Genomic DNA, 18,154 nt, shown 5'->3' on the forward strand with positions numbered 1-18,154 from the left:
AAAAAGTATATAGGAATGAAAATCTCCCAATTCAAACATAGACTCTCATCTTGATGTTTCGTGTTTATCATTATTCGCTTTCTCTCTCTCTCTCTCTCTAACATTATTACACTACATAGCATCAACAGTGTAAAAAATTTGTAATTCACTCAGAATCTCACAAAGATAAAGACAAATGATTTTTATTTAGCTTACAGAGGATTTTTAGCACAAACTTGATTAGAAAGAGAAGAAAAATAATCTAAGCTGCTTCTTACTTTCAGTAATTTTTGAGCCTCCTTTCATTATAAAGCTTAACTTTAAGCAAAGAAAAATCATTTGACTTGACTCGTTCTATATTTATATTCTTATAAGATTTTTACATGACATGCTAACAAACACTCACACTTTAATTTGCACTTTTGCATTCGTTAAAAAGAACACATAATAGTGTCTGGTCTTAAGAGTCTACGCTCGTCTATATGGAAGCTCGATCAAAAATTCTTATACGATATTTACAATATTGGTATGGTGTTGTCTCCTGTTTTTTTTTCAAAACAACAATCGATCTAGTTTGCAATTCACTTTCATATATTGTAGAGACAGTAATAAGATATTAGTTTTATGGAAAAAATATTTTCAGATATTGGTAAAAATTCTTTTATATTTCAAAATACATTGACAGTTAAATAAGATTGCTATATTATGATTTGAGCGATATTTTTTATCAATTTTTATATTTTTATATATATATATATATATAAAGTAAAGAATTAGAGAAAATAGAAAGAGAAAGAGAGACACAAGATTCACATATTAATTATCAACATGTTTGTCAAAATTATTTCTTTCGCAATTAAATCGTTTTTAATTTTTTAAATCGTTAAAGCATAGATTTTACTATATTTTCAGTTATTTCAAATTAATAAAAAATCAATTTCAGTAAAATAACGTTAATTTCCTACTTAAATCTACATATTTGAATAGAAAGAAATTTTCCAAATATCATATATATATGTTTGATGCAAGAAAGATTGTATCTAATTTATTCATATTCTTTTCTTGTTTTTATTATTAATTTATTACATTTTTAAAACAGGACTTTTGACAAAAAACTCCTTAAAAAGGTCACAGCCAAATTTCGATATAAAATTTTAAGAGTACTAAAATTTAATCTAATATTACTTATAAATATATATAGGTATATAATAAACAGAGATTTATTTCTTTGAAAAATAATTCTTTCAACGAAAATTGATAACAGATTATTATTATTATTAAATCTTTATACATCATACACAACGCTTATGAAAATTGTTTCATAATATCTTATTGAATAATATAGTTGAATTTTTAGTTTTGAGAAAATACCTTCATTTGTTTGATGAAATATTTCATTGAAATTTTGATATCGTCATGTACCTATACGACTTTTTTGTCAAGAAATCACTGATTTTATTGATTTTATTCTTAAATTGAGATTTAAATGATATTCTCCTAAATCTTGAAGTTGATTTCAAAATGTGTAATTTAATCTTAAATTTAGCGTATTCTATATTCTTAAATTTAAGCTGATTGTAAAATTTAAGAAAACATGAAATTAAAAATATTTATGAGAGAAGAAACTGCGAATTAAAGAATATAAGTGCATCAATTGGTACGGGTGCTTCAAGCACAGTTTTCCTGCAGATATCAAATTGAGAAAAAAAAACGAATCAAAATGTAGCAACGTTTTGATTCGTTTTTTGTCTCAATTTGATATCTGCAGGAAAATTGTGAGTATTTTATATTCAAACTGTAATTAATTTAATTATTGAACTTTGGATTTTTGCTTACCGCAGTAGTTGAAACGTGCATGTGCTTCAATTACTGCGAGCAACATAACCGAAGTAGTAGGCCGAAAACCTTATTTTTATAAACGAATAAGTTTTTGGATTTATTATATAATTTAAAAGCCATGAATTTTTGTAAACATTTCTCAATAACACAAACTATTTATTTTTTACTATGTAGAAGAGAACTTGGCTGGAATACCGCAGCAATTGATACATTTACTTGGTAAAATTAATTTTAGTCTTAATTTCAGAATACTCTCCTTTTAGCGGTGTGTAGATACATTTTTTAAAACTATTATTATAGAATAAATTAATTCGCAACATAGGATACGATATTTAAAGCAATTGAATTAAAGTGAAATTGGTAAAAGAGAATGTTTTCTTAAAAGTACTTGAAATTTATTAAAGAGAGTAAACTCGTTTATTGAATAACCTAATACATATATAGAATGAAATTTGAATTAAAAGTAAAATTGAACTTTGACACGTAGATTTTGAAAGTTGAAATTTAGTTGAAATGAAAAACCTTGAGCTCTAATTGAAAAGGAAATTTCACATTTGCTAGACCGGAAAGTTGCAATTAAATTGAGATCGAGAAAATTGAATAGGTTGCTGTTGAAGATTCGCATGCTTCGTACGCGTATGCGTGAGAAGGGTGTCACTGCGCGTGTAAACGGCGGGACAGAGTGGACAGGCATATTTTCCGGGAAAGTGCACGTAATAATGATTTCTCACATTGGTAACGACCTTACCACACAAAGAACACCGCCTCCTCTCGTCTGAATTACTCTGTCTCTCAAAAATCTGAGAAATCCGCCAATTTTTCAGGTCTGTAACAACAGAAACCACAAGAAAATTCAGCATATGGACTTTTTTCTTTTAAAAACACCAAATGTCCGGTGGTTTTGACGATTATTTGCATGGGTGTTGAGCGTGCGGCGCAACGCGGCGGCTCTCCTCTTAAATTCTACTTTCATTCTAAATTGCTAGTACATGAAATATTTTTTTTATAAAGATTATATAGAGCGAAATATTGCGTGTAACTATTGATCCGCACAGTTCCTGCAGGAAGAAAACGGGGACAACGCGACCGACCATCTATCTCTTTAAAAGCGTTGCCATCTTTTTTACTTCGTTTCATTTATAATTGTAATATGAACTCGTTGAAAGTGTGATAATTGTATAAGTTGGGAGTAAGAAATAATATAATAAGGGCTCTTTCACTTTGGCATTCCGACTTCTTCGACTTATTCAAAGGAAAAAGATTTACATTCAATAAAGTGCAAAAAAAAAGAAGTGAGAAAATTTATTTCTTATACTTACTTCATATTAAAAATATCGAATCGTTCAAATATTTCATTTTCACAAAATTAATTAAAGTTAGAATAAAAGTAATATTCTTTTTCAATTATCTATTTTAAATCTTTTTAACCATATGTATTTAATTTTTAATATAAAAATATTATTCGATATCAATCAATAAAGAAAATTTCCCATCAGAATTTACTGCGTTAGAACGGAGAATTGGAGAAATGCAAACATTTAATTTTCTCTCATAAGACAGAGTAAAGATTTGGGGTTTATCACTTTGTCTTCAAGTATATATCACATACAGTAAATAATATAGAAATTTTTCTAAATGCAATTTTTAATTAGTAGGTATGCTTTACTGATATGATTTGAAAAAAATACTAATTCACAATTTCAGGACAATTATTTGTACAGTTTCCTTAAAGTATGCTTGATTGAATCGAAGAAAACGATTGAATTGAATGCTTCAGCAACCAAGAGGAAGTTTAGGCAGGTAATTAAAACTTGTAGAATCATTGCACACAAGAAAAGTTTCTAATACTCTTGGAAGCCGTCCTTAAGATCAAAAAGTTTATAAGTGAACTTGTAAATTCTAAGTGTGCTACGACAATTATTCAGTGTGAGTGGGTGAAAATATTTTATATATTTCTTTTCGAATTTAATTAACACTGAAATGATTGCAAATTCTTTTAACAAAAAACCAAAATTTAATATTAAAACAGCAATAAATGAATTAATTATTGTGAAGGGAAAAAGAAGATTTTTCCTTTTTTTAAAAACAGTCTACTTTTCGATTGTGCATCTTGTGAATATTGTCAAGAACGGGCGTAACCCATTTATGAGCTTAACTGGTCAAATCGATCGATTCTAGTACGAATTATGGTGGCGTGGCATTGAAGCAGGTCGAGATGTCACTTGTTGCAGGGCAGTTTTTCACAAATTCTTGCAGGCGCTTGCGCCTTTAACTCGGGATTGTGCAAAGCAAAGGAATAGCGGATCAGTTGAATCAGTTTCGTCAAAGAGGTCGTCGTCAAGACAGTCAAGACTATCAGCTCACATCGCTTATTTTAATACTTTTATTTCAAAATTAACGCTTTTCCTTCTGACAATTATATTTTGCACACATCTTTCTCTTTCTATCTCTCCATTAAATGATAATATTATATCTAATTTCTAGTTTGTTAAAGTGATCTGGAAATAAAAGCGAAGGCCAGTCGGTTAACACACAATTATGTTTAATCAAAAAATTAGTACGAAATACATTAAATGCACATATGATTAATTCTTGCAATAATTTTTTTTGTTTTCTTTAAAACTTTTCATTGTCCGCATATTATAATGTCTATACATTAAATGTAAAAAGACACGTGTATAATAATAATAATAATAATAATAATAAACTATATTAATAACATAAGAATATAATAGTGTAGTAATAATAATAATAATAATAATAATAATAATAATAATAATAAGGTATACAATTATAATCATAATGCAATCATAAACTAAAAACCTTCGTGTTAGACAATATAATTAAGGAATAATAATAATAATAATAAACTCAAAATTAGATGTAATAATTGGTAAAACTGTAAATTTAAAACCTTTTTTGTATATATATGTATTTCCCTTTCAAAATGAAAAGTCATCTTTTTCTTTAAATATAATATATATATACTATGTTTCAAAGTATGAAAAACAATTTCCAATTGGTTGCAATATTATCCTCGTTGATTCTGAATAAAAACTCAGAATTCACGAGCTACTATCCGATTAATAACAATTGAATCAATGATTCATTTATTTTATACTAGACCAAGAGATCTTTCATTTTCTCTTTTTCATTCCCTTTCTTTCTCGCTTACAATAAAGTCCCTAAAGTTCACCAGTTTTTTTTACAATGTTTTGGTACAAACGTATCGTTATATTCATAAGACTCTAATAGTTGGATTATGAATTACCATACATAGTGCCGCAGTTTACTCTGTGTGATTGTAACAACAGTAAAAGGAAAAAAAATATAACAATTATAGGGTAAACAATAAATTAAGAGCGGCGTATAAGAAACGCATAAGTATCTGTACGTGTATAAAGGATGAAAGGAGACTAAATGGGAGAAGTGAAAAAAAGAGTTAAAACTTTGAAAACAAAATTATCAGCAACAACTGCTTAAATTATATTCTAAAGGGAAGAGAGAAGAAATTCAAGGAAGAAGCTCTTAAGGAAAATAGTGTGCGTGATTTCAAAAGATGCAAAAAAATATTTAATTTATTTTGAAAAATGTAGTAGTGACTATTTTCTTACTATTTATAGTATTTACACACATACTCAAGTATATGCATACGAATAGATTTTTTAAATATATGTATGTACCAAATTTAGATAGGCAATTGATATTTCGTATTATTTATAAATCACACAACTTCAGTCTAATGCGCCCGCTGATGAAAAAACTTTTTTTTTGAAATACATATTTTTTAGAGAACACACCATTACATTTCCATACGTATAATGTCGCAGGAATAGACCCTTACAATGACACATACATATAGACTTCCCCCACCCAAAAATAACAAAATTTTTTTATATATATATATTTATTTAAATATATGAAGATAGATATATACATATATGTTAAAGTATATACATATATATCCATAATGAAACCGCATTTGCTATACTTTTTATATAAAGAGATATTAATATTACATCTTTTAAATTTATTTAGTTTAATAATATACAAATAGTGGGACGTTATCAATCAGTGGAATATTTAGTATAAGAAAGAAACGTCTGAAAAAACATGCTCTTATTTCTATCAGCTAAGCCTATTCCTTAGGTAACACCTACGTCTATCTAACTACTCTCATAATGTTCTCTTGCACAGCCATAGTTTCTTCTTTAACTTCATTCGATTGCGTTTCTTTTCTATCATTTTTCCTTCAGTCGCTTAAAAAGTTATTTTCTTTTTACTTTTATTATCTAAATTTCGGTTTAAAAAAATCCTTCGCTTATAATAGGTAAGAAAGAACATATTTATATATGTATATATATTGAGCTCAGTGCGAATTCAAATTGACTAATTTCCATCAGAGACTTCATCTTTCTAAGTACCTTAAACGAATCTTTGGAGAAAGATTAATGGTTCAACAAAATTTGTTCATTGGCAAAAAATATACATTTAATTTTATTTACTTTATTTATTTTATTTATTTTGTTAACCACATACCTATTTTGTTAAAACTCAACTTTTTTCAAATATATATGGTAAAATGCAAACTGTTTTATTAATTATCGAAAAAAAGTTTTATGAAAACTTTATTAAAAAAATTTATTGGAATTATTTTGTTTAAAATTTCACTAAATGCTAATTAATTCCTATAAGACTTTCCCGAACACGCACAGTTTAAATTTGAAAAAAAAAATATTTTATAAAAGGTGTATAACTTTAACAGTATATATGTAATCAAAAAAAGGCACAGAAATTTACTCAAACAAATTCTCAAAGATTCAATTTTTACATAAACTAATTTGGACCATATATATATTATATATATATATTTTTTTTTAAGAAAAAGCCTACATTTAAGGGCATGAAGCCATAACGCACATATCTCACAATTGAAAATTCTAATGTTTAAAAAATTTACTCAAAAAAAGGTTGATTATAAAAGACAATCAAAAATAGCAGAAATTTCTCTCGCGCTCTTCTTTTATTTTTACAGCATTCATAGGCAAACGCAACTCATCCACTGAATGATAACGCCTCATTTCATTACTATCGCGATATTGCACAATTTTTATTTTTAAATTCTTCTCAATTTCAATAAGGTGTTAGCACCAATCTATTATATCACAATGTTCCACTCCACACCACGCAATTGTAAATATATAAATACTTATACGCAGGTAGTAGTAATAGTAGTAGTCATAGTAATTAATAATAATAATAATAATAGTAATAATAATAATGATAATAATAATAATAATAATTTTTGCAATATATAGTAATTGATGTAGTATTAATCATTTTAATTAAGGAAAAAAATTCAATATAACAGCCTGACGACAAAACTCCACCAGTGTGAAGCAAGGTGTTCTTATTACACTTTGTGAAATCTGTGTGCCGAGTATTTCTCTCTTTTTCTCTTCCTCCTTACTTTCCTCCCTCCCTCTTTCTCCGCCTTTTCTTTCTTATAAAATTTTCTCTCGTTTCGCACCCTCGAATTCACCTACCTACATATTCCACTCATTACTCGCTCATCCAACACTCTTGTGACAAGTATTTGCCTTAAGATCTATTGAACTTGCCAATTCTTTCTTTGCAGATAAATATTAAGTGAAAATCCGTACAATAGTATTATTATTAAGTTAAAATTTCAAAATTGTTAAAACGTTCCTATAATTATCACAAATTGTGTTCAACTGATACACATTTCGTCTCGATTGTCAGGAGCAATAAAAATGCAAAAAAATTTTTATTTTTTTAATCAATTAACAAATATACACAAATTTATTTAAAATATTAACACATCTGCCTTTATCAAAATTTTAAACATTTTTTTGCCTCAATTTGATATCCCTAGAAAAACTCTGATATTTGAATATTAGTTTAAGTAAGTTGTGATTCAGAAAAATTTATGTAATAGATAAAAATATTTAAAAGTTTGAGTTGAGATAAATATTATTTTAATTAAAATAATTTTTAACGATAGAATAAACATTTTAAGTCAGAGAAACGAGGATTGTAATCTAAAATTTGTATATTTATTAATTATTACTTTGGCAAGTTTAGGCATGTGGGCGAAAAAAGTGTTAAGTAGACAACAAGTTGTAGGGTGAAGCTATGTAGTCACAGCTTTTACATTTTTTAAAAATGATCTATTTAAAATAAAATAGATACTTAAATTTTTTGTAAATACAACTTCCAAACAACAAATTAAAAAGAGAATAATTACATTATCATCGCTTTTAGTTTATTTACTAAACTTGACTCACTTTTCAACAAATTCTTTTCAAAAGAAAGTAAATTTTTTCGATTTTATCACTCCATCAACGAGATGTTTTCTCTCTTTATCACAAAAAAGATAAAAAAACAAAAACAAAAAACAATAATAATGTGAGAGATATCTTTCAAAACCACTAGTGAAATTATTTTGCAGCACAACCTATACTTCACAGCATTAAGCAAGATTTTTCAAAATCTTTAAGCATAATAAAGTAAATCAATCTTCGCAAGGAAAGGGTTATATTTAAAAAAAATAGACAATATTTTATATTATCGGTAATGTCACAAATACATTATCAATTTTGTATTAAAAACTAACTTTAAAGAAATAAAATTTTTAATTAAAAAAAAGACCTTTTGCATTTGGACCATTTAAAGTTGAATTACAATATTCAGAGAATTTCATTAATGTATTTATGACAGCTTTGTGGAGAAAAATGAATCACATCAATAATAATATCAATATTATAAAACCAAATGAATTAAAAATTCCATGTAACAATTTGAAAATTACATATTAGAATAAAAAATGGAATAGACTTTTTACGATGTATACATTTAATAATTTTAGATCAAAACATTAAATAACGATAATAATTAAAGAAAAGAAGAAAAATTGATTGATAATTTTAGAGAAAAATCGTATTTAATATAAATGACAAAAGTTATTTAAAAATTTTGCAATGCACAATATTCTTAATTGCAAAAAGATGGGATTTGAATCTTAGAGATAAATTTTATTAGCATCATTCAAATAAAACTTGTTTCTTCTAATGGATTTTAAAAGAATTCATTTTTCCCCTCGTAGACATATACAAATTTCAAATTTGTTGGACTAATGATAAAAGTGCACAATTTAAAAGACTTATAGATTGATTCAGAACAATAAAATAAAATAACATGTTCTCGCGGTTAACTCAAATTCCTAGAAATAAAATTGAGTGAAAGAGATGCGAGCGTATAATATAAGAAAGTATATTACGATAATTCTAATTGCGTTTGAACAGAATTCCTGACTTGCATGCGTTTTTACCGCTTAAAAAATGCCAATAGAATAATTAATTAATTTAGCCACCTGTTGAGTTTGACTTTGTTTCAAGAAGAAATGTAAAAATGAAATTTATTTCCAATAATATTTTCCGTTTGCTACAAGCATACAATTTCTCGACAGAGAAATTCATTAGAGTTATCCAAAGGATCAACGAAAGCCGCACGGTTGTCATAGAGGTTTACTGGGATGTGGTAAACAGCGTGGCTTGACGTTTGACTGGACAATTCCGGAAATTGGCAGTGGTTAAAATCAACTCACGTTGAACCAATGTGTGCGATTCTGCGCGAACATGAACTCGACCACTTCATTAAAATCAGCGGTAGAAACGCAATTGGAACACATGTCCAACGCAAAATCAGTAAAGAATATGGGACTATCATATTTGGTAAGTTTCTAGGATTGTATAGATTTTAAGAAAGATTCCAGTTTCTTAAAAAAAGAAAAAAAAACACAGAAAAAAAGAAAAATGAAAATAAAACAGAGAGACAAAATTGGCAAAACGATCTACTCGGGCTAGGCTTGCATCTTAATTCTTTGTTTAGTACAATAAATAATTATATATATGCGCGCATCGCTGAATAGTGCTTTTCTTTTCCTCTGGTGAAACAGTAACAACACATATATAAAATCAGAAAAACGGTAAAACAAAATAAATTATCCAATATATTATATGTAGGTACCTCGAATCAATATTAATAAGAATATAATAATAATAATATTTATAATAATAATAATAATAATAATAATAATAATAATAATAATTAATAAGAATCTGAATCAGCAGTATATATTAATATTTCTGATTATATATTATTAAATTAGGTATGTATATGATTGTTTGGGTATAGTCATAACTATGCAAAGGGCCCCTTCCTTCGAAGTAAAAGGAAACGTAAAAAGGCGGTAATATCATGTGATCACAATTCAGCGTGATTTGGCTCTTTGAATAGCTAGCAAACTCGTTACTATAAATTGTGTTCTTGAATCTGTATATCTGTTAAAAAAAACATCTCTATATGCAAGTGTGATTATACTTTTGTTTCCACTTAGAGAAAAAAGAAATTAAAAAAAAAAAAACACACTAGTGAAACAATAAACAATGGATTGCACCCCAACCAATCAAGTATCCATGTGCAACGACGTAAAAAATATCTTAAACCATCCCTTGAATAAAATTGTTTTTTAAACATAACTATCTCCAACCAATATAGAATATAACTGTAGAATATATAAAGTATAAAATATAGTACTATAAATCATCCTCATGAGTACAGTACTTTTAGTACAGTATTCGATCTTATATTGCGTTGCCTATGCATTTTAAGTCCCGATCGTGGAATGTCTCTTGAAATTTCCACCAATTAATTTTTGTTTGCTTATTACATATGCGGTGTGCAGTTTAATTGTAATAATTATAGACTTTAAGTGTTCTGTAACAAGTAACAGGCGTTTCATATAGTTCGATTTCATATTAGAGATGATGCATTATAAAATAATAACACATGGAATAGGGTTCGTTGTCAATCGATCGTATCCTCGATACTAAACTGCTAAAATCTCTGCTAAAATTTCGTTCAATTTTAACAGTTTTCATTTCGCGTAATGCAACACAAGAAACATTGACAAGTTGACAAGTTGACATTAAATGAGTTGACTTTCGATGTTGCATCTTCTCGGTTAATGTATACATAAAATTCTGGGTAACAATATAAAATCCATAAACACATTTGAAGAGAAAACAAAGGTCTAATATGAAGTAAAACTATAAACTTTCAACAACTATACGACTCACCCTGAATTACTTCCATTTATGCAATGTTAATGTTACTTAATAATTAATGTTTCCTGTTGCTTGTAAGCTCGCCACTCTGCAGCAACAGCGGGAGGAATTGGCACCACGTTTGCTCCCATTTTGTGTAAAATTCCGTGAAAATCTTTTACATTAAGTCCCATTTATATTTGACACCTTGCTAAACTTTATTATACATAGGATCCTCTTACAACACTGCGCTCGACAACCATTGGAAAAAATAAGGCTGCCTACCATATCCTTTCGCTCACTATATCTCTTTTGTTTTTTAAGCGTAGATCGATTTGGTGTTCATTAAAAACTGATTAAGTGACTGGCCGCGCGTCGCACTCTCGCTCGAGGCTACACAGGAGGCTGAACGACGACGTCGACGTCGAGACAACGGAGATGACTTGGTTCGCGATCGAGCGAGGGGGCGAGCCGGCTGCCGACCCTTTAGGAGAGCGTGTTCATTGTATCGTTATTCGAGGCGGACAGGGCCAAGGAGCTGGCCATGAAATCGTTAAGATCGATCTTTCTTGCTTCGGGGTGTTTGAATTTAAAGTGTGTGCGCAGGTTGTCGCTACGCGTGTACGTGGCGCGACAGAGAGGACATTCAAACCTGCCAGGAAAGTGGACGTGATAGTGGTTCCTGATGTGCGTCACGACCTTGCCGCACAGCTTGCACCTGTGAAGGTTGCAGCCGCCTGGCACCCGGTCAAAGGTCAGCCGCATGTGCCAGGCTCTTGAACCTGCAACATCAACACAAGACAAGTCACTCAACACTGTTGCCTCGAGACCTAACGAGTCCGAGTCGTCGGCTCGCTTTTTTCTCTCTTTACGGCGCACCGACGTCCGATACAGAGAGCCACAGAGAAAAGAGAAACAGAGAGAGAAAGGCAGAGCAAATTTGCAAATTTTACATATTTATCATTTCATTAACTTGTTTCTTTTTCTTAATATTATCATTTATCAATACGCGCTTACAAGCTCTTTTCAAGCTGTCGAGTACGCCGAGGATATGGAAGAAAAGATAGCAGCTCGAATGGTAGCGCTAAAGCTGGCACTAAAATACTGCGTGCCGGTTCTCGTCGCTCTACCTCACATCCAGTCAAATAACACATTACAAAGTCCAATCATGTTTTTTTGTCAATTATTTTATCAAAATTTTTATTTTTTATTTTTCATAGCCTTAATATGACTGGGCGAAGGTACCAGCGACGACCCTGTCAACTTTGTACACTTTTATATACACAAATTGGGAACGATTATATCAAGAGTACCATTTGTTAGAAAGGAATTATTGGTTAGGTTCGTTAGATTCTCGCACGAGAAAAAAGAGATGAAGATAGAGAAACAGATAGATAAAGAAATAGAAAAAGAGTGTGTTTGTCAGTTGCATGTGATTACTTTTAGTGAGAGCAACACAGGCGTGGTTGATGCGCAGGAGTGGAAAAAAATAAAAATAAGGAGAAATGAATAAAACATATATATAAAGAGTTTTGAGAAAAAAAAGAAAAAAAAAGGATGGCATGTTATGGATGATGTCATTTGAATCTCGATCGTCTAGAATTTCTCGCGTGAAAGATATTCACAAGACCATTGACAATGACCCTTGCAAGTGTGTACAAAAGCCAAAAACCAGACACACACATACGCATACTCCCACACAAACACAGGTACACACACAAACACGCTACATCGCAAATCAAAATTAGCTTCATTATTTTCATTTATTTCTTTAAAATCTGACAGTACAAAAATATTACATTTTTCTTTTACGTCGTCTTAAATCTTAAAGTGTCATTATACCTAGGCACTATTATAAACCTAATATAAATATATTTTTATTTATATGTATATATTTAATTTTTCAAGTTAAAGTTGAAAATTAAAATTAAATACTTATGTCACCATTATCTATAGATAATTTATGTTATGTGTTACTGGTGTGTATGGCACATTACGAACTTATAAAGAAATTGCTCTGTGATTTGTCAAACGACAAAGGCAGAGATCATTAATGAAGCATAGAGACAATTTTTTTCCACAGTTCAAAGTAAATAATTTTAATTATGTTATGTTGGTCCAGCCAAATTTTAAACCATTTTATAATTGTTTCAATTTTTCATTCCCGCACTAAATGTCTTTTTACACTAAACAAAAATAGGTTTGAAATTCGGCAATGGTTTATCAACACAGTACAGTAAATGCACGAAAGTTATCCATTGCTTAAAAAGTTGACATTGTTATAAATTTCGTACATTTCTATTTCTATCGTTACTATTAGTTTAATTTTAAAAGATAATAATAATAATAATAATAATAATAATAATAATAATTGTATACAATGAAAATGAAATGTTAAGTATCCCCTTAAATAAAAATTGACTGACTCCATAAAAATGGAAAAGGAAACTCAACCCTTTTGCTTCTCTTCTGTTAAACAGATTTTAAACCATCAACCTTGAGGAGAATATGTATGGATTAAAAGAATAAAATATTGAAAGAGATTATTAGACACAAATTTAATAAAGTCATAATAAAAAAGAAATTATATGATGCATGTACGTGAAAAAAATACAGCAGAAGAGTGTTTCTCAATCTTCCAAAAGAATATTTTTAATAAAGATAAGAGACTGTTCAATGAATCGACAAAGGTAATCGAAAAGAAATTTCCAAAGTCTATCTAAATTCTAAAACAAAAATACACATGTATGGAACGTATACTACTGATCAGATAAAAATAACTTATTACCTAAGGAAATAACGAGCGTTCTATTGTAGAATAATTTTTGAAAAAAATTCCATTCTCTAACAAATTCTATTAATATTTGAATATTTCTTTTTCAATGATAGTCATCGATATATCAATTTTTAGAATCTACGATAATTAAATGAATCTAAACCAAGACAAATTTACCTCGTAGAAGTATTGATTGAATTAGTCTAGAAACTATTGAAAATGGAACAAGTGGGATAGTTTGAAGAACTAAAATGGATATATACAAGCGGCCTGTGGTGACAAGTTTAAACTGGCTTCTAGTTCAACTTGAAGGAAGTATAGAATCAGTAGTGAAACTTGACGCTCAATAGTATCACTAGACTCTTAAGAAGTAATAGAAAATTCCAACTAGATTTAATTCTCTAGTGCAAAACAAAGGAAAAATTTCGGGCAAAGGACAGCTTTTAAACCTAATAAAAGACAACTTTCGCTGTGGCAATAAAAATAATTTGTTATCTTAAAACGAAACTAAACTTGTCTATAATAAATTGTAAAATTTTTAATTCTACTGTAAATTATAAAGAAAAATAATCTGTAAAACAAAAAGACGTCACACACGGAAAAATATTTTGGAACATAAATCGGTGTGTGTTCCCTTATGGTTTTCAGATTAAAGATTTTTTATTACAACTGTAAATTTTTGCTAAATATCACACATAAATCTTTGGTTGATCAAAACCTTCAAATTTTAATTACAATATGAAGCTGTGAAGAGTTAAACGTATGGTATGAAATTATGCATAATTGACTTGACATATCTTATTCTATGTTTATTTTCTTGAGCTTTAAAATATAAATTTTATTGGACTCCAAGCTCCTCAGTTTAGAGTTGAATATTTTCAAGGACAGTTTGCAGCAATAAATTATTACATAATTCTACGATTAATTTTTGGATGTGTGCTCGTAATATGGGCATTAAAAAGGTTTCACTGTATTCGAAAAAGTTATCGCAATAAAGGCATTGTTTGATCTGATACCGGCTTGCCACAATGGAAACACAAATACAGCTTCCGACGGCAACAAAATGAAATCTTTGCTGATACAAATAATATGTCGTAAAAAACTGAAGAAAACACAATATTGAAAAGGAATATAGAAGAAATGTGAAAAGAAGAGGAAATTTTCGAAACTTTAACTTTAACTTCCCAACAGATTTTCAACAGATTGTAAGAAATATTTTATTACACAGTAAACATTGAGATTAATTTCTTGTAAAAACTCTCTGAAAGAATTGTCTGAGCACTTTGCGAAAAAAAGTAAAAGCAATAGGATTATATTGTTATTATATGTAGTTGAGAGAGTGAAGACTGGCTTTAGACTTTTAGAGTAGAATGGAGTTTTTCGGGTGAAATGAAAAGTATGGCTACGCGACTTCAGAGTGCTTTGTGCGAATGTGGGCCTTAAGGTTGTCGCTGCGAGTGAAGACGTTATTGCAGTAAGGACATTGGCAGTTCTGCGGCTGATGGGATCTGATGTGGTGCCATCGGTTACTGACCGACTTGCCACAATGGAGACAACTGTACAGCTGAGGGCGGCAACTGTCTCCCTGCACTCGGACGAACTTATCGTACTGATTCCCCACAGTCAATCCCCGAGCATCCCTTGGCTCTTGGGGTTGCAACGCTCGAGGCATCCAGCAGGACAGCTGGAGCTCTGTCGCGTGACCTTGTGGGGTATCCCCCTCTCTCTTTAGTGAGACACCACTGGCCAACACTGTAACAGAGAGAGAGAAAGAGAGAGAGGGATGAGGATAGAAAAGAGAAGCGCCCCTTTCAACCCTTGGCAATGCAACTATTCACATTCACGCACCAATCGATCATTCTACAACTTTACATTTTCCACCTTATCTCAGTGTTATCTCAGAAAGAGAGCTTCATTTTTTCGTTTTCTCAACTTTTTAACCGCATCTTAATCTGTTTGTTAGCACTCAATTAATTTGGAAATGGATTATTTTTTAGACCTTATCGAATTAAAGTAAAAGCCTTTTTCGACAGTTTCAGTGACAAAGCTTTCAGTTAGGAGGGTTCAACTAACAAAAAGATTGTAATGAGACACCTGGTATAAATACGAGGAGGGTCAGAAAGGAGGTAGACTCGTATCCCTTGTTCCTGCCCCTCTCCTTCTCTCCTTCTCCTCTTACTTCCTCTTTCCCTCATTCTCTTCCTTTCTCTCTCTCTCTCTCGTGCCCGTAAACTAGTCTACGAAGCATCCAATAAAGTACATGCTTGTTGCGTCATATGAGGAGAGAAAAGAACCGTTGCAGCAACTGTTTGAGATGTAAATATCCAGACACAGCTTCTAAACATTGGCGATTTCCATTTTACAACTGAATTCCACTTTTCAAAGTTTAAACCAGTGAATCTCAAAATTTGATTTTCAAATATGGCTTTTACGTATTCTACTAAAATTAAAATTGAAAAATGTTCCCTCTACTTTATTGCAGTAAATATAACTGAAAATCAATTGTAAATCAGTGGACTTTCAAAAAATAATTATAAAACTTTTTAGCAAAAGAAATTAAATGAAACTTAAATCGAAATGCCTATTTCGGTCCTACTTGACTAGATGACTTTTTGAATATAGAAGAATCCGAAAAGAAACTTTTCCCCCATAGAGCATAATCGAGACGGCAGAACTGACTCTTTGTAGATTTTAAGCACAAGGCACATAGTAATGTTCTAATCCTCTTATCGAGGTAGAAGAGGTTGCGGTAGTTAATAAGAGTGGATTATTTACGTCGACCTGCATCGCAACATAGGCTGTTTCACTCCCGAAACTTTTTCGTCATCGAATCAAGGTGCGCTGCTCTTTTTCAACTAAATTCATCTTTGTAGGTCTATAAAGCTTCTGAGCGAATAAGAAATGCGCGGCAGGAAACTAAAGCCTCCAAGTCTCTATTAAGTAATGTAAAAGCAACCCTTGCTTCCACAAAGAAGACTTTAAGCGATAAGAGCATGAACATTGATCAGAAATTTACCAGATTGAAAAAATGAACAAGACCAACTTAACTTGCCTTGGCAGATTTTGGCAACAACTCAACAAAAAAAAGAAGATTATAAAAAGAAAAGTGAAGGAAAAATAGAGAAAATTTAAAACTCCAACTGAGACTCGTAACGAATCTGAAGTGGAACGTGCAAACTGTCAAGTTTTTTCTTTTTTCTTATAAAAATCAGACTTGAAAGTGAAAATGTGAGAAAATAAAGAGAAGCAAGATTTAAGCGAAAGGGTTGAGTGAACGAGAGCCGAGTTTCCTCCGAGTTGATGGAAAATGCAATTAAAATATTTGCTAGCTAGCTGCATTTACATTTGATTTCTTTTTTCAAGACTGATAGCTAGCATTGCACTTTTGGTGATGTATATATTTTTATTTTCTAAATTAAGTCATAAATATTCACTGGCACCGAGAACGATATTACGCTTTTGTCTCTATTGAGCGAGACGAAAAAGCGGGACCATGATGCCCAATGTTTTCAAAATACAAATAACTTATATAAATATAGAAAAAAGTACAACTCTACAACTCTACAAATATATATATATATATATTAAAATACAATAAATATGGCATTAGTTTAAAAAAAAACTTACAATTTGCACCGTTGGTAAACAATGGTTTTAAATCATGTCGCATTTGGAATGAACAATATTCTTCAATACAATTTAAGTATAATACTAAGCTAAGCTACTTCCATCGTCGATTTCATAAATTGATGACAGAACATAATTTCACAGAAACCCATAAACGACTCCATCAATGAAAATGATATCGTATGCAAAGTTTAGTTCCGTTTGGCCTAAATTTCTCGCACTTGTGAAAAATTCTTTACTCGACAAGGGAATGAGAGTCATATTTTTTGAAATCGAAAATATTTCTCATCAAGGCAGGCGAGAAACTTTCACACTCGTATGATAAATAATTTTAAAATTATAAAAACATATTTTACTCAGTGTAGTGATAGAAAAATTACATTTTAGAAATATATCCTTTTCGGAGGAAACTTTCTTGGCGGAAAAAATTTACTCCGTGTTGGAAAAATGCAAGTGACTGTAAATAGAAAAAAGACTAACGTTTCGATAAAATTCACTACATTCAGCTCAATAACATGTTACACTGGGCGTGTTTGTACTCTATCACTAAATCAGGATGTTTCTGTTTAATGTGAACTTTTAAATTGTCCAATCTCGTCCTACGGCAACCGCATATGGGACAAACAAAATTTCCTGGATTATGTGTCAAATAATGATTTTTAACATTCGACACGATTCTTCCACAAATTTTGCATTTGCTAGTATAAGTGTGCGGCAACTTTTCAAAAAAGTCCGACACATTCACTCTGTCCATGTCCGATATCGGCACGGATTCAATGCTTGGAGAAGTAAAAAATGTCGAATC

At 30.3% G+C, this 18,154-nt stretch overlaps 1 protein-coding gene across 5 annotated transcripts in view; it reads right to left on the bottom strand.

Annotated features, from left to right (window-relative positions):
- The window catches only part of LOC122500161 (protein tramtrack, beta isoform-like), a 34,609-nt gene that overhangs the window by 5,681 nt on the left and 10,774 nt on the right, over positions 1–18,154 (bottom strand). The window contains exon 5 of one of the 5 annotated variants that reach the window (XM_043608948.1): positions 1,704–2,644. The exons of 1 other annotated variant lie outside the window; for it this stretch is intronic. In XM_043608948.1, coding sequence (XP_043464883.1) covers positions 2,376–2,644 — 269 coding nt within the window. In that variant the 3' untranslated portion in view covers positions 1,704–2,375. Of the gene's footprint in view, positions 1–1,703; positions 2,645–4,339; positions 11,729–12,679; positions 15,475–15,904; position 18,154 lie in introns of those variants that run through there. 3 more of the 5 variants (XM_043608947.1, XM_043608943.1, XM_043608946.1) reach the window with 3 other exon arrangements.

The sequence above is a fragment of the Leptopilina heterotoma genome, unplaced genomic scaffold (genome assembly GCF_015476425.1).
Source record: "Leptopilina heterotoma isolate Lh14 unplaced genomic scaffold, ASM1547642v1 Lhet_182, whole genome shotgun sequence".
Lineage (NCBI taxonomy): Eukaryota > Metazoa > Arthropoda > Insecta > Hymenoptera > Figitidae > Leptopilina > Leptopilina heterotoma.